At 40.1% G+C, this 19,170-nt stretch overlaps 4 protein-coding genes across 4 annotated transcripts in view; 1 reads left to right on the top strand and 3 right to left on the bottom strand.

Annotated features, from left to right (window-relative positions):
• surf4 (surfeit 4) overlaps positions 1 to 7,768 on the bottom strand; it is a 9,678-nt gene extending 1,910 nt beyond the window's left edge. The window contains exons 1-5 of the mRNA XM_005720476.1: positions 7,378 to 7,768; positions 5,139 to 5,325; positions 3,466 to 3,542; positions 3,339 to 3,382; positions 2,437 to 2,623 (exon numbers count right to left, since the gene is read on the bottom strand). Coding sequence (XP_005720533.1) covers positions 2,437 to 2,623; positions 3,339 to 3,382; positions 3,466 to 3,542; positions 5,139 to 5,325; positions 7,378 to 7,425 — 543 coding nt within the window. The 5' untranslated portion in view covers positions 7,426 to 7,768. The remainder of the gene's footprint in view (positions 1 to 2,436; positions 2,624 to 3,338; positions 3,383 to 3,465; positions 3,543 to 5,138; positions 5,326 to 7,377) is intronic.
• Positions 7,769 to 9,090: 1,322 nt separating this feature from the next.
• Positions 9,091 to 12,948, bottom strand: surf2 (surfeit 2). Its single transcript, XM_005720473.2, has 6 exons — positions 12,577 to 12,948; positions 11,976 to 12,127; positions 11,751 to 11,854; positions 11,082 to 11,267; positions 10,736 to 10,869; positions 9,091 to 10,206 (listed from the first exon to the last, which is right to left on the bottom strand). The coding sequence occupies exons 1-6, from the start codon at positions 12,649 to 12,651 to the stop codon at positions 10,111 to 10,113; spliced, it is 747 nt and encodes a 248-aa protein (XP_005720530.1). The 5' UTR covers positions 12,652 to 12,948; the 3' UTR covers positions 9,091 to 10,110.
• Positions 12,949 to 13,118: 170 nt separating this feature from the next.
• On the top strand, positions 13,119 to 15,574 carry bbln (bublin coiled coil protein). The gene is made up of 2 exons (XM_005720474.2): positions 13,119 to 13,610; positions 14,434 to 15,574. Exons 1-2 carry the CDS (start codon positions 13,532 to 13,534, stop codon positions 14,703 to 14,705), a joined length of 351 nt encoding a protein of 116 aa, XP_005720531.1. The 5' UTR covers positions 13,119 to 13,531; the 3' UTR covers positions 14,706 to 15,574.
• A 65-nt stretch (positions 15,575 to 15,639) lies between these two features.
• Positions 15,640 to 19,170, bottom strand: part of ciz1a (cdkn1a interacting zinc finger protein 1a) — a 9,603-nt gene continuing 6,072 nt past the window's right edge. Inside the window, exons 13-16 of the mRNA XM_005720475.2 lie at positions 18,808 to 18,930; positions 18,615 to 18,687; positions 18,389 to 18,510; positions 15,640 to 18,163 (exon numbers count right to left, since the gene is read on the bottom strand). Of these exons, the coding sequence (XP_005720532.1) occupies positions 17,690 to 18,163; positions 18,389 to 18,510; positions 18,615 to 18,687; positions 18,808 to 18,930 (792 nt within the window). The 3' untranslated portion in view covers positions 15,640 to 17,689. The remainder of the gene's footprint in view (positions 18,164 to 18,388; positions 18,511 to 18,614; positions 18,688 to 18,807; positions 18,931 to 19,170) is intronic.

The raw sequence follows: 19,170 nt of genomic DNA, 5'->3' as shown, positions 1-19,170 counted from the left end.
AAATACAGGCCATTTACCATTACGGTCATATGACAAAATTTACATCACTGTCGCTGGTTCATAAAGTACAGTCAAAGCTTAAGGGAGAAGCTGAAAGTATCGCACAATAGAATAAAACGTTTCTTTAAATCCAGGTGAGAACCCCCTGATTCACATGAAGCACGTAATTAGACTGTGAGACATAAGGAAAATCTGCAATTTGAGGCAATGTTAATGATAACATTAAATCTCAGAAAAAAATAAGTGAAATTAAAGTACAGTGAGTATAAATGCACGCTCTTTCATGACCTCTTTTGCAGCGTGTTGATTACACATTTATGGCATCATGACAATAAAAGCTGAGCAAACAGAGACTGAGTGTTGACTGTGATGACTGTGTGACCTTTGAGCAAATCTGAGTTCACCACAAATACCATTCTCTATAGAGGATAATGAACTAAAATGATATGTGACACAAATGTAAATAAAATACCGTACAATTGTGTGCATAATGAATATAATGTTCATTACTGTGTAATATCCGACTATTTGGACACATTTTATTGTGAATCTTTGGTCATATTATTTACAGAAACGTACATGTTACCACTTGTATTGAGTTGTTCAATAGTAACGTGTAAAGATTAAGTAAATATCTAGCAGCAATGTTCCCTCTAAGCTGCGCGCGTGCGCAATTGCACACTGCTGGCACGGTCTCTGCGCACAAAAAAAAAAAAAAAATCTAACCTGAATTGAAATTAAAGTAAATACGTTAACAATTCTGTTTTGCAGTGTTAGTCAGTAAGTGACTGGCTGCTCCAGTATAGGAATAGAACGATGCCACCTTATCCCATAGTCTAGCTGATCACGCGATTCACACTCATATATACGGAGCTAATCGACGTCGTTGACAGGCTATGACAGCGTCCTTATGTGCCGACACCGGTGTTTTAGCTAGCAAAGCGATGGGGAGTGAAGCCACGTTAATGACAACGTGGACAACCATTGGAGATGTGAGCAGGACAGACGGAACGACTGACGGGAAAAGTGTGGACTTTATACCAGTTTTTAAATTGTGTTGATAGGCCACGTAAAACCAGAGTTATGATAAAAATATTTGCAATGTTTGGTTTTCTTCCTGAATACTATCGTTGTTTATATTTACTGCGGGAAGAAACGGTAAAAATGGCATTTTATAAGGAAAACGCTCAAAAGCACTCTCCGCCTGTGAGCAAAACCAAAACCAGAACCCCCCCCCTCCTATTGGTGGAAAAATGTACCATGTCGACCAATCAAAAAATGATATGGCAACATGGCATTTAATGTTTAGGGAGGGGGAAGTTTTAGGAGTGACGGCTGTGTTTTGAGACGTTTAGCGCAAATCTTGTGTAGTTAGTGTGTAGTGTAGTCAATAGTTTTGTTGTGTGTGTCAGAACAATTAGGCGACTGCTGAATGTTACAGGTGTTACAGGAGTGATACATCTCCTGTTGTCGGGCCTGCAGGTATCAGGCTGTTGTTCTCCTTTATCTCATAGTGGACAGAAATTATTTTTTGGAGTGGCACAAATCATTTGTGTGGCATCAAATTTGATGCAGAACAGCTGATTGTTCTGTAAATAGTTTGAAATGTTTATTTAAAAAAACAAACAAACAAAAAAGAACAAAAACGCCTTGGCTGCATTTTTAGGTAAACAGCTGCAAAAAGAACCCAAAAAACTTTGTTTGCAAAGCTCAGTTACTTTTTTTGAAGTAGTAACTATATAATTAATAGCCCAACATTGGTCATTATGTACTGTGTTTTGCAGACAGAGAGTTACAGGACTCTCTCCCAGACCACAGACTCATAATACAAGTCGGAGCTTTATAACAAAAAATAAAAATAAAAGAAAAATAGAAAATTGTGTTTTCAAAATTGGAGTTGAAGTTATTTTTACTTCTAATAGTGTTACCATACTACACAGGTCATGAACAGGATTTTTTTTTTCATTGTAAGTGGGCTAAAGCAGTTAATTAAAAGTAGTCTAACATAAATGTAAATGCTGTAATTTGATTATTTTAATAAACCATGTAACTTGGATGGATTTGATGTTGGCGTGACCACAGTGCACACGTCTGCTGTTGCTCACAGTGGTCCAAGGGACCGCTCAGGGAGTTTGTGTGTTCGCTCGGACACATGAAAAATCAGAGGGAACATTGTCTAGCAGTCATTTTAAGATTTCTGATGTGACGTTTAAAACATGGTTTAGATGCAAACCAGTCAGTATGGTTCCTGCATTATTTAGAAATGCATATAAATATAATATGCATCATCTTGATCACCTGCCGTGGTAGTATGACATGAGACTTAATGTATAGTTAATTCAAGGCTATTGCAATAAAACTATTTTTAATGACAGGAAAACCATCTGTATGAAGTGGCTGGAGAACGTATGGGTATTTGATTGTGTCTGAACTCACAGAGAAGAAGCTGGAGTCGAAGTGTAACAGGGTCATGAACATGAGCACCAAGAGTACTCGACCGCCCAGCTGCATGTACTGCTTCGGTGAACTCTCTCCCATGGAGGGGACTCCAGCAAACATGCTTTTTCCTTCTGAACGAGATTCAGCCAGTAGCAGCAGCAGACCACCTCCAAGGGCCAGGTTTCTTGAAGAGGAGAGAGGACAGTTATTTTTGAACAGTGTCCTCAAATGAGCAGAAAAAAGCCATCCCTCTTAACTTGTCAAATGGTGACAATCCGATTGTTGTTTAATTAGCAGGGTAAGGGAACTACTCCGTTAACTTATGCCTACTTGTATGGCGAGAATGTTTTTTATTTCATTCTGAATAACACGAATGTTTCAGCTATCAAATTTGACTATTTTTCTGTTAATTATAGAGCTGATTTACTTACATTATACTACAACTCTCTCCTGACATGAATTAAATGCCCACAAAATGCATAAACAGACAAACGTGGCACTATATTTAACAGATTTCTCCAGAGACCCATGATTCATCCAGCCTGATGGTGTTTAAATCTAAATCACAGGTCTTCTCTACAGTAATTACAGTAATCCTAAGTGTTGGTGTCTGTTTGGAAACGGTGATGTATTCTGATATAATGCCACTACGAGGAGATTAGACTTTCTATTCCTGCAATCCTACACTATATTTTTTCCCCTTATTGATTAAACTAGTTCTAATTCAAGTTAAATGAAAATGTTATCAGAAGGCACCACAAAAAGCATCCGCTTCTGCTTCATCACTCGTGAACAAACTTGAATTGAAACAACATGTCAGTAAAAAGTGATGGCTGCTTTTGTTTGAAGTTTGATTTATATTAAAGTTGTGTTTCAGTTCAGCACCTAGTGACACCTACCTCATCAAAAATTTAAGGTCCCATAAAATGCTGTAGGCAACCGTCTGGTGGGGGGAAAAAAAAACACAACATTCAGATTAGACACAGTGAGATAAAAAGAAAGGAAATATAATACGACTGTTCTCACCTGTAGCGCTATGATCCCAAATAGTCCAAAGCAGGCATACTGTACAAAATTTCTACTGAGGATGAGGACACAACCACCTGTTTGGGCAGGGACAATAAGAAGAGTTAAGCCTTGAATGCTTCTCATATGGTCCGTTCTTCTCTTTACGTTGCAAAATGCAATCATAAACCTTATTTTGCAGTGCTTTATCAATAGGATTATATTACATATTTGTGTTAGATTAACTTTGCTGTTAGAAAGGCGAGGCTTAGATGGTTTGGGCATGTGCAGTGGAGGGATAGTGGATATATTACAAAAAGGATGTTAAAGGAAAAGATGAAATCCTCAAGGGAGGGTCAGGATGGATGTAGAGGGTCAGTGTGATAGATAAGGATGTTTGGGATAGTGTGAGGTGGAGGTAGATGAGCAGCAGACAGACAAAATGTGGGACACATACATTTTGCTCACACTGTTTATGACTTCCTGCAAGAGTTGTGCGTGCATGTGCAATTTACAAATAATCCCTGTGAGTCAAGGCCTCAGGCTTATCAAGTGCTCAGTTATGCAAAGTTTTTATTTTCATGTGTGATGTCAAAGAGTACAGACATGCTTAATTTGAACACTGCAGGTACACTGCCTGTTAGCACAGAAGCCCCAGTCATCTGCTGCTCAGATCTTCTGTTTGCGAAGGTGCAGCCAATCAAAAGGACAAACTATCGTAAAGGGAGGTGGAAAGAAATGACCTGTGTGGCTGCGCCAAAGCCCAGTATTAAATAAATAAGACTTATACTGAACCAGAAAGCATCCAAACCTACTATAGTACTCTGCAAAAGAAAATAATGCCTAGTTGGAAGCTGCCTAAAATCAAATGCTAAAGCTGTAGTCATGGAGGTCCAGGCTCAGGAGGTAGAGCAGGCCTTCCACTCATTGGAAGGTTGGTGATTCAATCCCTGGCTGGATTTAACCATTATCAGAATTTAAAGACATTGAACTGCAAGTTGCTGAGTCACTGTTAGATATAAAGAACTTAGACAAAAACAAAGTGTTTGTATGAATGGCTCTGAATGGGTGAATGAGACATGATTCAAACACTTTGAGTAGTAGAGTAAAAAAAAAAAAAAAAAAAAAAGCACTATACAAGAACGAGTCCATTATTGAGAAACACTCTAGAGAAAAACTATATTCTCTGGCTGGCAAGTAGTTGCTGGCCTTTGCTTTGTGAATTCAGGTCGATTGCCAGGGTGTTGGCGACTGGTCTCTAGGTCTACTTGACTGATACCTGAAACTAATGCTATCGAAGTAATTCTATCATGATCTTTTTTGCATCATAAAAACGTGTTTTTCTGTTTTTAAGTCAGTCCTCGTTGAATTTGTCCACAATATGTATCAAAGGTCTAGAGTAACCAGATGCTTAAATCAAACCCTCTCTACAACAGCTACCACAAAAGTGAACATTATAGAGTTCATGAAGGAACATGTTTTGCGGGGGTATTGAAGTTATGCCTAATTAGAATGGTGTACACTGGGAAGTAACAGTTCATGCTGAACAAATACTGTACTGATGCTTCCTGCTTCACTCGTAGTTTCAATACATGAACTAAACAATTTTTATTTATCTCATCAAAGAGCTAACATTAAAGATGTCACCTAGATTTGTTTGGCAATTTTAATTAGGACTGCTCCCGTTTACTCACCGAGCTGTCCGATGAGGTTAAGCAGCACAAAGCATGTAGCGAGAAAGTAGCCACAGTTCCAGGTTGCCTCAATGTAGTCTCGCTGCTCATTCCACTGGAACCACATGCGGATGCCATCTTCGAGGAAGGTGCTGATGAGACACAGACGAGCCAGGTGGGGCAGGTACTGTTTGGTTACCCGCAGGAACTGGGAAAGAGACGAAAAATGACTGACAAGGTCTGAAGAGGGATGGAAAGAGGTAATTTTGATTATGCTATATTATATAAATATAATTCAATGTCACCAAGCCTTAAAATCCACTAAAAAGTTCCCTAAAGGCTCTTTAAATAAATATATACTTACCTGCTAACAGTCAAACACACCACTGTGCGGGATACGCCACTGTCTAATTAGAGCTGCGCAACTAATTGAATTTCATCTGGGAATGGTTATTATAATAAGATAATCAAGACAAAACATTTATTGTGCCACACAAAATTTAGTCCCCTCCAGACTGTGGAAGGCTGGTTGTAATTTTTTTTTTTTAAAGATTAGTCTGATAGTATGCCAAAAATCACTAGCAATATTTTTCTATAATCAGCACTCCAAAAAACATTAAATAAAAGATGAAGATGTTACACTCTATATCAGGGTTGGGCAATCAATTATCTCAAGGGGCTATGTGAGAAACTGGGACTGGTTCGAAGCGTCACACAAATAAGCTGAACTCAAGTTTGTTCAATATTAATTTGATCTCTTTATATAAACTGCTACTGGTAAGAGCACATGTTATAGCTGTGGGGATACCCCTGCTCTATATGATGTTCTTGCCTCATTAATCAATCTTGTTGAGCATCTAATAAAACTATCTTCAAAGGTGTGAGAGTCTCATACATGCAAATAGCAGAATTACTGATAGATATTTCAACACAGCACAGCTTTGTTCAACTAAAAAGTATTTCTTCAAAGACAAACTGTGATGAACATTTAAACAAAACACAAATTAAGTAACTGAGGCTCTTCTCTCAAGAAGAATTCATGTACTTCCCAGACACTACAGTCACACAGGAGAGCAGAAATGGCCTGCCCTCTGGCCCGCCTATCCAGCAGTCCACATCAGCACAGTCAGATCTCAGCAGCCTATCAGCATCCACCAACTCTCACTCTGACTGCTGTGCGAGACATGAATGGGCCAATTTGGAGCCAATCCTAACAAGCCCAAAGGTTGCTGCAACAGCACAGAAATACACTATTTCGAAGTGTTAAATCTGGGTAAAATGCTAGCTCAGTACTCATTAGTGAGGGATGTGCCCCTTGCATTGAGCTTCAGTGAGCCTCCTACAAGGCAAACAAATCAGATGGTGTGTACTTTTCCCATGTAATCTTTCACAGCACTCGTGATGCCCAAATATAAATCAATCAGGCGTTATGAAATTAGGGAACATTTTCTGGGATTTGGACTGAGTTCAGTCAACACGAAGGGTCGTAAACGTATGCAGAACTGGCTCCATGATATTTGATTACTTTGAGCTTCTTTATCTGTGCTCTGCTTTGCAAAAACGTGAGATCAGTAACCTACAGCACAGAGAGCTCAACGTTTTGAAGGAACAAGGAAGATATAAAACCACATACGTGGAGAGGATGGTCCCCAGTGGTTGCAAAACAAGGGTCAGGAGGCTACCTGAACGCTTATCTTGGCGTCAGCTCATGCCAAGTTGGTTGTAATCACATGAATATAAATAACAGAAAAGCCAAAGCGAGGTATAGAAGCACAGATGCGGCTGGTGTAATAGAGAAAATATCAGCGGTGCTAAGCACTAAGAGTGCTAACTGAGTAACGTGTTAGGGTTAGCCCACAACTTTGGAGCCATCATAAGTGATTTCACAACAGCAGTCTGGCAACATAATAATGTTAATAACCCGTGTGGCTAGAAGCAAGCCGAATAACTGACACAATGAAGGAACAACCAAATGTGCTCCTGTCACTCCTCTTTCTTAGTCAATTTAGCTACCAGTTTCATCTGGTCGGTGTGACTCAATATTGCTATCAAACCCATCCCGACACACATGACAGGCATCTCCAGCATTTGTCACCCAAATTAAAACAAGAGTTGAAGCCGTCGGCAGGAACGCAGAAAGAGTAGCCGACAGACGACAAGAGGAAACGGTTAACTTCATTCTGGACAAACTAGTTAGCAGCTAACCTGCTAGCAGCGGTTAGCAGTGTGAGCTGCTGTGCGGGGGAAAAAATCAAGTTACCTGGTCTGCCACGTCTTCAGCGGTGTTCATAAGATCCTCCTGCCCCATATTCGTGTAATTTTACCAGCTGTAATGTTTAAGGCTCGGCGCAACACGGCTTCGGTGCGTTGGGGTTTTTTCCGCAAGCTGTGTTCGCTCTGTTCCTGCCACTGTTAACGTTATTTACTTGAAGATTTCCCGACAGCCTGGACTCAGAGAAAGGCCGCCTCCGCCCCACAATGCCCCGCGATTTGACGAGCGAGACGGAGCGAGCCCCCCTACATGGCACTGCAACCGCGGTGTGCCACGTATACCGATCCGTACGGGGTCCTCCGGGCCGCCCCTGGGCATTGTTTACGGCTGTACACAAGTAAACAAGCGCTGCTTTACAGCCCCAAACCCACCTGATGTTAATATCACTATAACCTGTTAGTTAGACCGTTTCCCTTAGACAGTCATACCTCTGTGCTTTTAAAATTTCTTTCTGATAATTAATCTTTTAGAGATATGGTTATAGTTTGTATGTAAACTGTCTAATAGGGTCTGTAAAAAGATAACGTATTTAAAATACTAATACTACAGATGTTCTGCCGTATTTCCAGGCACCAGGAGGCACCCGAACAAACTGATGCAGTTCTGGATATAAATTTGACAGGTCTGTAAAAGACCATTTTAGTTTAGGCATAATCTAGTGGCTTTAAAGGCTATTTAATTATTTTAATAGTGAGATCATACAGTGAGCCGTCATCTCCTGTGAGATATTAACAGTCACGTATGGTAAAGTTGTGGTCAGAGGTTTTTTTCTGCTAAATATACAGGCAGAATACGTACTCCCCCCTCCCCCCCCCCAAACTAATATTTGGTTAAATGTTCCTTAGCAAGTTTTATCTTATCTGGTAACCATTAACAGGTTCTAACCACTTTTGCTGACACAATTATTAAGACTTCATTTAAATTGGTTGGTTTCCAGGCAAATGAACAAATGTTTTTGAGTTTGAGGCTTTAGCAAGGCAAATCCAGAACTTTAACGTTAACCTGCTTCATCCATTCAAAAACCAGCTTTGATGTGTGTTAGGGATCGTTGTCCAAATTTCAACTGTTTGGTTTTGAAGTGAAGTTGTTTGGAGGTAGTCCTTCATTATTCCATCCACTTTGTGCAATGTACCAGTACCACTGGCCGCAAAACAGCCCCAGAGCACAATGCTACTATCAACATGCTTGACAGCTGGTACAGTCTTCTTAGTTTTGGAAGCTTCACCTTTACCCCTCTAAAATAAATCTTTGCAGGTTTTTTTGTTAAAGTAGTGACACATTTGAATAAGTTATATTAACATACAGTTGTCTGAACTGATGATCCTCAAATCTGCAGTTGTTTAAAATGGCTTCAGGAGACCGTCCCAACTTGTGTAAATCTACAGCTATCCTTCTTAGACCTTAGACATTCCCATTGTTCTGAGTATTGGTTAAATCCAGTGAATGTCAAAGAAATCCTCCTTATTCAGATACTACCAGTTTTAGTCCATCATGATCACTAAACAGATGAACCTTTAGTACCACTTATTTCAATACTATCAACTGACTTTATGTATCTAATTGAGCCTGTATGTATACCCCTGTGTGGTATACAGCCCTATGTGGATTAGAGAAAATCCAAAACAAATTCGAACTTGTTTACCCAACTCAAGTCCTCGATGGATATATGTAAACTTCGGACCATGACTTTAGATGTACATGTAAGGTTCAAATTACTTTATTTACACTAAGATTACAGCAGATCAGCCATGCCTTCGACAAATCACAATAGCATCAGCCACTGAACAAAGGCAGCATTTAAAGAAACAATCAGTTTCAATCAAGTTCTCTGAATTTCACTGTACGGACAATGGCTGACAGGCAGCTGTCCTGGTGAATGAGATCATATGCAAGAGACTTACGATTATGAATTTTCAACATCTTGGTGATAATACACCTGTGTGGCTCATCGATAACCAGATTCCCAACCTTCAGTACCACAGTACAGAGGGAAATTAGCAATAAGACCCCTGATTCTTTGCTGTTAAATTTTGTAAAAACTCTAAAACTAAACTGTACATTAAATGAGATGGATTAAAGCTTATTGTGGTGCTCCATATAGAGCAACAACAGTCCATCATTGGTGAAGCTTATTGCAGCACTAGAACAAGATCTGTTCTCGCTTCCTTAAAAGTCATATAAAAAAACTGTGAGCGGAAATGTTTCATTTTCCATCTTTAGCTGCAAATCTGTGTTGAAGAAAAGTTTGCATCCTCAGTGCACAACAACCAGTAAAATCAGATCTCGATGGTCAGATAAATCTCCGTTCTCGTGGAAAAGATGCAGATGTGTTGTGTGTAGCTGCTGAAGTTTGTCATATGATATCAAGTTGGAAACCTAACAGAATAATTTGAAGCATTTTTTAGGTTAAAAATTGGAGTAAATGTTTTTAAAAAAAAAGACAGACAGTTCTTGCAAATTCAAACCGAGTTATATTTTACACTAGTGCAGTTGAACGCAAACCAGAAAACACACCTTATCCAGTCCAAAGGAACTTTTAAACACATTTTCTATGCGTCATGTAAATCAGCCTTTGTTGGACCAGTGGAACTCAGGAACCAAAAACATCCTCGCGTAATAGATGTTGAAGGGTCACAGGCTGATTCTGACACAGGAATAACACTCCAAACTAGATGTCGTGGCAGGGTATATAAAAATACTCTTCATATGGGGGTTTGGATTTTACTTTCCATTTTGGGCTTTTCTGTGTTTCTTTTTCATTTTGCTTGATCTCCAGCTGTTATTTCTTTGTTTCTTGTGAAATCCACCACCCTGAGCCTGAAAGAGAAAAAGACAAATAGCATAAACAGCATGAAAGCATGGACCCATCCTGCCTCAACAGTTCAGGCTGGTGGTGGTGTAGGAAATTTTCTATGCACACTATGGGCCCCATAGGACAAATTAAGTACCACGCTAACCATGTCCACCCCTTTATGACCACAGTGTACCCATCTTCTGATGGCTGATTTCAGCAGGATAACAAACCACGTCACAAAGCTGAAATCATTTTAAACTGGTTTTCTGAACATGACAATGAGTTCACTGTACTCAAACCGCCTCCAAAGTCACCAGATCTCAACCCAACAGAGCATCTTTGGAACTTGGTTGACCAGAACATTCACATCACAAATGTGCAGCAACTATCTGATGCTATCATGTCAAGATGGACCAAAATCACTGAGGATGGTTTCTAGCACATTGAGAATCTATACCATGAACAATTAAGGCCGTTCCAAAGGCAAAAGGGGAATAAACTCGGTAAGTGTGCCTAATAAAGTGTCAGGCGAGTGTATATTATTCCACAGACCTTTTTGCGTTTCTGCACCGCCTGTTTTTCAACCTCCATTTCTTCATCCTCATCTGTCTGAAAGTCATCTTCCTCCTCTTTCCTTCCGTCCTCCATACTTTCTTCTGCTTGGTTTTTCAATGTGAATATGGAGGCTGTGGACAAATACATGGTGTTACAGAGCAGTAAAACAGGCCCGCTACAAGAGTTTCACTAATCTGTGTCATTATATGTGGATTCAATGGAGAACCAGTCATGTAAAACTCGACAATTATCATGACTAATATTGGTTCTTCCGATGGACAGTGTGCTTCTCCTGAAATCAGTGGTCAAATGAATCTAATGTGTGTAGATGGGAGATACTGACGGGGGTAGAGGTCGCTCATGCTGTCCTCAGAGTCACTATGACCGTCATCACTGGATGAGGGTTCCCACGTGCTGCTTGAATGCTTGGAAGGGTTTCCTCGACCGCCCTCCTCTTCAGTGTTTCTGGGCCTTTTCTGCGTCAGTCTGGTTGGAACGAATTCAATCCCCTGCTTCACACATTCTTCATCTAGAGAAGGCATAAGGCAGTTGTGTTAGCCATCACATTCACAGTGTAACTATACAACAACCCATTCCCTCAGTGTTTTATGCATACTCATATATCAAGTCTGTATTTACTGACATTTTCTCACCTTCTGATTATTTATTTATGTAACAAATGACAGATTGTGGTATTGTTTCCTTCCCGTTATGCAATTTAAACTTTGATTCTTTGCAGAAAAATAGAATTAGCCGAATCTTACTACTGTAAGCTCACCAAAAAATAAATTAAAGAAATTTGCAAATATGTCAGACTACATTGGTCTGAGCAAATTAAGCACGATTGGTATTTGCAAAAAAGTGCTAACAAATGAATAAGCTCATCAGATAGCTTTGCTTTCCTTCCTGAGAGATGGCTATCACACAAGAAGTCTGACTGCTGAGATGAGTAACATCCTGAATCTTTACACTACAGGAGAGGTGCACATGGAGAGATAAGTGATGCACTGACATTTAGAGAGGGCTTTCTTGAAGCGTTTTCCGTTGACGTGCCTTAAGACGTGGTGCGGCTGCCGGTTGAGATGCCGAAGGGTCAGCTTACAGAAGAGCTGATTCCTAGAGCACAAACAAAATACATACATTACATCAGAGGATCCACTTTGATCTATATGGCATCACAAAATTACTCAGCTGTAGTTACTAAAATCACTTGTTGGGCAAGCAAACATGTCCTTACGGTTGCTTTGTGCTTGGCACGATGTGCGGCTCATACTGGCTGTAGTTGAACTCTGCTGCAGCACTCAGTTTCTCATATTTCTTCCCCTCAGTGAACTTCTGCAGCTCGGCCAATTTGCAGGGAATCTCGTGCCCATTTAGAGTACATTTGATCTGAAAAAGTACAAAATCGAAGGTATGAATAGGCTGTCTTTATTGGCGTTAATGTTTTGGTCAGCAGAGGTCGGTGGATCAATCCAAATATCGCTAGCATTGATACCAACACTGGTACTGACACGAGTGCAAAATGATCGATACTTTCTTTCTGTCCTCTAAGATCAGTATGTAGCTCATTGTGTTAAATTGATGATAATTCTTATCATAAATCACGACACGCTGCTCTCCTGGGATAAGCTGCCTTTATAAGTTCCAAGTATCAGCGACACTGGCTCTGTATTAACTTGTTATCTGATCGACACAATAAATGGCAGTATTGCACACCGCTGTTGAGCACTCTTTAGCAATCACAACATCTGAACACCTGGCTCGTGCTAGATCAATTTGCAGGTTAGCATCAGCTCACACGAAGTGCACGTGTGACGTGGAGAAATCTGCTCGCTAACCTTTTTACCGCCTGTGAGCTGAAGAAAGGGGTGATTCAGGAGGAACTCTCTTAGGTCCGCAGGTAACTCATCCATAGTTTAGAAACACTTCAAACCAGCTCGTTCAGCTTGTTGACGAAGACAACGCTTCAACAAGGAAGCTCCCAACACGTGGGCTGACTGCGCAGACTCTGTCGTGTGATCTTGGCGCCATCCAGCGATCAAATCAAGTAAAACCCATCTTACACGAAGTTAGCCATTCACCTCTCTCATTTGGCATCAGGCGATCCTTTTATCGAACCACCGGTGTGATTAAACAAAAGCAGACAATTGTCTGCAAGAAATAATGTCCACGGTCCTTGATATACTCCCCTCCCCTTTTTTGCTACCTTTAAGAAACTAAACCTTAATCGGCTTAAGTAAGGTGACAACAGAGCCCAGTCAGCTGACTGCCACCATCTGACAGGTCTGAGAGCATTACGGAAGACAGACAGCCCACTCTGCTTGGATTTCATAAAACTACAGAGTAGCCGGCATATGAGCGCATGCGTGAGCTTTGAATTAAAGTTCATAAACCAGTAAAGTAGACACCTGTAAAAGTAAATAAAACTATTTTATAAATCTTCCTAGCATGGCTAGTTTAGCACATTTGTTTTACTCGACTAGTCACTAGAGACTGTGCACAGAGTGAGTCATCTCGCTTTGGAACCAAAACCACGCCCACATTTCTCCCACAATTCCCTGGTTCCGTAAACAAATATCGGAAGCTAGCTGTTTGAGGTGTCGTGCATACTGTGAATTAAAATCTGACGATAGAGCTAAAGTAGAACCCAGACAGCGCTGTTGGTGTTACTTGCAATTACATTACGTTTAGTAATGCTACTGAGTTAGCTGGCTAGCTTAATAGCATAACTGACGATATTTAAGGTTCCTACTGTTTAAGTACACGTGAATATAAATATATATATATATAACAATGTCTGGACCAAATGGAGATCCAAACATCTCTCCGGACGATGGTATTATAAACGACGAAGATGATTTCGGCGAAGAAGGTAAAACAACAAAAGCTTTCATTGTAACTGATGTTAGCAATCACTAGAGCCGCTGGGCCACTCCAGTGATTGTTAGAACAAACGTTTGTTCTAACAATCACTGGAGTGGCCCAGAGTAACTAGTGTACACTAGTTACTTTTTGGTTAATTTTAATTACGTATGCGGGTATTTGTCGGCGTGATTTAGATTTATGTAAAAGTCCATCCTTAAAACTTTTGTATGAATCAATTGGGTAATTAGCAGCCATGTTCAATAAAATGAAGCAACTGTAAAGATTCATGGGCCAAAGTTCCTCCAAAACAATGTAGGACACTGAGAAGGTCATACAGAAAACAGTGACTTCTGCTTAAGAGGTTTCTAAAAACTGTTGAATCGTGGGTTGCTTAGTGCTTCACAGACCTGCACAGAGTCAGAAAATTTTCAGAATAGGTGTCACAGTAACTACACTCAACATTCACCTTCATGTAAACATCCCTGCCTGACTAAACACCCCCACCAGTGCCTCTTCACGGCGGTTGTGTTGTCAAATAAATATAACTAAAGTGGTTTTCATATTTGCCTCATTTTCAGTTTTAGTTTTCTGTAATAACCTTGGTGATGAATACTGGACTGTTAAATTGCTGGTATGTTATTTTTTATTTAAAAGAAACAAACAAAAGGTAACTGAAGCCAAAAACGGTCAACTTTCATAGCATTATCCTGTCTTTCATTGATAACAATATAAATTAAATTTATATGATCAAAAACCGTTAAACTCTTTATTCAGTCGTTGCTCTTTAAATTGCCAAACAAAGCAAACTAACCTATGCTGCTCGTCCACAGAGTACTCTGCCATCAACAACATGCTAGATCAGATCAACTCTTACCTCGATGACCTGGAGGAGCGGAACGACGCTCTTAATGGCAAACTGCACGAACTGATGGAGTCAAATCGGCAAGCTCGACTGGAATTCAGAGCCCAGTTGTTGGCCCCCCCAAAGGAGGAGGATGTGGAGGAGCACTGTCCCACAGCAGATGGGGAGTCCTCCTCAACCAGCAAGGAGGACATAAACGAGGATAAAGAAGGCTTGCAAATGAATGACATGAATATTTAGATCAAGAGGTTAAATTAAGGAAAAAGCCGGGATAGAAATATTATGAAAGTTGACTCAACTCCTGAAAGCTGTCATTTGGACTAGTGACCCTTTATCTTCATAGTTGACGCTCACATCAGCAGGTGTGTGCGATAGATTACATCTCCTCTTTTGCAGAGCTCATTCCGGTTTCTCCTTTGGCAATGTGCCGATGTAACTAACCTCAAACAGCTTCTCATGCAAGCTGGATGTTACATCAACTTCTTTAATTTCACTGCAGACTTTATAAATCTAAAGCCAGATGTGCCGCTTTGTATTGGGAAGAAAAGGCTCAGGATTATGTGGGAGGTCACAATGCTATGTCCTAAAGCAAGAAAACGACTAAATATATATATTTTTAAAGTTGGTATTAAAACATGGTCTTTGATAAACAAGGTTCAAACTACAGGATCAACCTTAAATCTTTCCAGATTCTGGACCTAAATATTGTTTTGATACAGATGTCATATCAACAACTTCTCAAGCATTTGAGTCAGTCCTTGTTAAACAGAAAGACTCCACTTCCTCAATTGTTTCATCGCATTATTAGCTTTGCAATTCCTATACCTTCCCAAAAAGTAAATAGGAAGCATTGGACACTCATATGTATTATGCTTGTTGTGCATCCTAACTGTAAACGCTGTGCTGTGTTCAGTGTCTGTTAAGTGTTTGCTGTAAAATCAAAAAAACGAAACGTTGGAATTATGAGACATTTTTAATATAAATTAAGATGACTCCCAAACAGAAAACAAACATCCAAAAATACAATAAACTTCCAGCAGTTAGAAAACATCACCAGTTTGTTCATCTCAATTTGTCAGTAGCTGAATAAAAATACAATAAGAAATGTACAGCTTTGTTTGAAGTCATCCTTTACATGCCCTTTTTTGCCTCTCCGTTCTGTTTTGGAGTTTAAAAGCACAGATTAGATCACGTCTCCTTCATTCAGAGAGAATACAACACTAATCATGTGACAGTCGCCGACGTGACTACAAGGGTTGCTACGTGTGTCAGTCAGTCCTCTGTGGTTGATAATAGGTTTCTCTAAAACACAGGGTGAAATGTTTCCAGAGCAGAGCGCTGGTTATGATGAAGGAAGTGGTGCTTCCTGTTTCACCCTCACCTGTGAGTAACACCTCTGGATAATCTACAGGACTCTTTGCTACATTTTAATTGATAGTTTTGTACTATCGCCCAACTGTTTCTACTCTTGGTACAGCAACTAAAATTAAACGATGGTAAACTGGAGTCAAATAAGCACCAACTTAAAACAATGACATTGGGCTGTGAATGCTTTTAAAAAGGATGAGTGGAAAACAATTGTTTTTATCTAAATGTAGCCTGCGCCATCGATTCTGACCTGGAAGCGACAGCACAGCGTTTAAACTGAAAAACAAGATGTAGACAAAGTGCATGCAGCCTTATGCAAACGAGAAGAATCGTCATTTAGATTAAGTGCCTTACTGCTAGAAGAGAAGCCCTTTATTTTTGGCTGCTGGCGGCCTTTTAAAAATACACATACTCTTCACCAGACTATATTTTGACGACAGTGCTTTCAGTGTCAAGGGAACCACTGCTGACTGCCTTGTTATTTTTGTTGCCCAAAACATAATCAGCAACATCAAATTAAACCCCAAATCCCAGCCATTCATAAAAAAAGAAGATAAAATGCTGTGAACCAGGCTGCGATCAGATCCACGATTCAGCTTTTTTTTCTTCGCTCAGTCCATGTGCCACTAAGACCTGTTTGTTTTAAAGCAAATGTTGACACCTGCTCAAGTATGCAGTGTTCTTACATTCTACATTTCACCATGTGCTATGTGTGATTAGCCAGTGTCTCCACTTTACCATCAGTCCAGTCTTTTATACTGGTAGGTTGTACTAACCATCAGTCACCTAGCTAGCCAGAGAATTAACGCAAAAAAAAAAAAAGAAAGACAGAAAGAGAAAAGCTGGTAATGAGCCATCTAAGACTCCTGATTCTTGAGGACAACAGGGTGGAAAATTAGCACTTCGGCGAGCAGTCTTAATTTTAAATATCACTGGAGGAATTCAGCTTAGGAAGAAAAGAGTAAAAACCAAAACAAAACTATGGATTCGTCTATATCTGCAAATTTGATTGTATATTAAAACTTGCATTTAGCTTTCTTTTTTTTTTTTGCAACCAAGCAGCATTTCCTAATTCCAAACTACATCCTTCATGTATACAGTAAAAGTCACAATACCCTTTGTTTTTTTTTAGTTAGTATGCAAACAACACTATGTGCAGTTTTAATTCAGCACAGCAAATATTAGGTTTTAAATAATACAATGTCTGAACCAAAGCACAGATTTGGAATAATAGAATAAAGCCAATTAAACTTCAATGGGACCATGGGCCATTATATCCAAAGATATATACATTTTATATATATTTATTTTCCTGTCACCTGTTGAAGCAACAGCCTCTCTATGAATTTCTGTCGTAGTGCGACTACACAAATAAGCACAATCTGCTTAGTTGCAGTTTTCCAGAGACCAAAGTACAGGAATCAGTTCAAAGAGGGCATCAAATACAAGGATGTTCTCGTTGTTAAAAAAAAGGAGAAAAAAAAAGGGTCTATTTAGTTATTCTGATTATACTGATACTAAACACAAAGGCTTTAAGTTCAATATCTACTTCATCTTTTTATTTTTGACTAGATGACTTTATAATGTGTAATCTGATAGTGATGGCTGACGCTGGCCCACATTTTCCAACTGAAAGCCAAAATTAAGAGCTTCGCCCGCAATTGTGTTAATTTCACACCCTGGGAGAGCGATTCACATGAGAAGTCCTGTTCTCTGTGCATTTAATTCCAACTTTCCAGTGCGGTGAGGAGCTCGACCGCCAACTCCTTGGTCTCTGTTCCATGGAAGCACCTCTTTAGTCACATCCTGTCAGTGGTTGTGATTGTACCTGTTTCTTTTCTGTGCACATCATTTCCTCATCGCCTGTTTGCCGCCCTTCCCGACCTGCGTCTGGGTGCTTTCCCCGTCCCAATCTTTTTCCCCTGGGTTGCAGGGGCTTCTCTCTCCTCCAACTCTTCAGTGGCATCCTCTGCAGTGGCTGATGGCTCACAGTCCATGTCCACACTACTGCTGGCGGGCACCTCAGCAGGGGATGTGTCCATGTTGCTAGTGATGGTTGCTGAGGTGGTAGACAAGTCCTCTGAGGTTGCCTCAGGTTCGGCCGGCTTTCCCTTTTCCTCGCCCCGTATCTGCATTTTAAGTTGGGTGAGCGTGACAACGGGCTGCAAGGATTTAAGGTTCGTCGCTAAATCTGTGTCATCAGAGAGTAGATTTTTATCCGAACAGTCTGAGGCAGTTTCATTTATGTGCATGAGCCCGTCAGCAGGTTGGACAGATTCTCTCGAATCTTCAGGATCTTCACCTTTTCGACTCACCAAGGCTTTGTACCTCTGTGGGGGGAAAAAAACAGCATAAAAATACTGGATTATGCTTCTAGATATACACTCATGCAGCTTGTTTCCCCGGGAGATTAATGTACACACTGGCCTTTTAAGAGCTCACGTATGCCTAGATTAAGGCTGCAGTTATGCAATAAAAAAAAAAAAATTTCAAAACACAACTGAATGCAAATAGTAATGTTGTTATCTTTAAGCTTAAAACTTAAACCGACAAACCTTAAGATTCTCAAAGTGCTGCAGTGATTTGCAGTGGCCGTGCAGGGCAGAAGACTCAAAGTTGTAAAACTTGTTGCAAAGCTTGCAGATAAAACCTGCGACTGGAACTAAAAAACTGGACCCTGTGACGAAGGAAATGAGAAACTAAACATCACAAAGATACTAAATATCAGAGAAGAGAAAGCAGGAGTGGAAAAACAAACAAACACAGGAGTGCTTCTCTCACCATAGACTGTGTCAGGGTCATACTGCTCATCACTCGACACATCAGTCGCTTCTTTAAGGGAGGACCAGCCGTCCTGCATCAGTGAAATGTGTTACTGCAGAGATTCTCCTAAACCAGTTCTGAACCAAGGGTTGTACATTTGCCAATCATCTCACTGAAGGAAATCACCAACAATAATTTATATGCAGCTCACCTCTCCATCTCCTTGATTACTCAATCCTTTCTCCTCCTCAGTCCCCTCCTCTGTTTCTAATGAAAAACCTTCTGTGCCCAATGAAGCAAGTTTGGCGAAGGCCTCACAATCTGTTTCCTGGAGCTAGAAACGAGAAAACTGAAGTGAGAATTTTACCTCATCTATGTATACAAACTCGATTAGTCTATATAGTTATGAATATAAATAGTTGTGAATATAAATGTATTGTATTGTATTTGGCAAAAGAAGCTTTTCTTTACTGGAACACTGGTGATTTTCCTTTGGGGAGGTCAAAACCTCTCTCATGTGTAGGGCTGAACGATTATGGAAAATAATCTAATTGCGATTTTTTGCCCCAATATT

This window comes from Pundamilia nyererei, unplaced genomic scaffold (assembly GCF_000239375.1).
Source record: "Pundamilia nyererei isolate P.nyererei 1_Seehausen unplaced genomic scaffold, PunNye1.0 scaffold00002, whole genome shotgun sequence".
Classification (NCBI taxonomy): Eukaryota; Metazoa; Chordata; class Actinopteri; order Cichliformes; family Cichlidae; genus Pundamilia; species Pundamilia nyererei.
Note: the sequence above shows the minus strand (reverse complement) of the source record. Positions and strands in the feature narration are given on the sequence as shown.

What these genes read in the sequence shown, in the direction of transcription:
- surf2 (XM_005720473.2), bottom strand. Translation starts at nt 12,651, where the DNA reads ATGGATGAGTTACCTGCGGACCTAAGAGAGTTCCTCCTGAATCACCCC. An exon ending in CAAGAAAGCCCTCTCTAAAT is followed by an intron (nt 11,268 to 11,750) that starts GTCAGTGCATCA and finishes TGCCTTCTCTAG; the next exon opens with ATGAAGAATGTGTGAAGCAG. An exon ending in CGGTGCAGAAACGCAAAAAG is followed by an intron (nt 10,207 to 10,735) that starts GTCTGTGGAATA and finishes TTTCTCTTTCAG; the next exon opens with GCTCAGGGTGGTGGATTTCA.
- bbln (XM_005720474.2), top strand. Translation starts at nt 13,532, where the DNA reads ATGTCTGGACCAAATGGAGATCCAAACATCTCTCCGGACGATGGTATT. An exon ending in AGATGATTTCGGCGAAGAAG is followed by an intron (nt 13,611 to 14,433) that starts GTAAAACAACAA and finishes GCTCGTCCACAG; the next exon opens with AGTACTCTGCCATCAACAAC.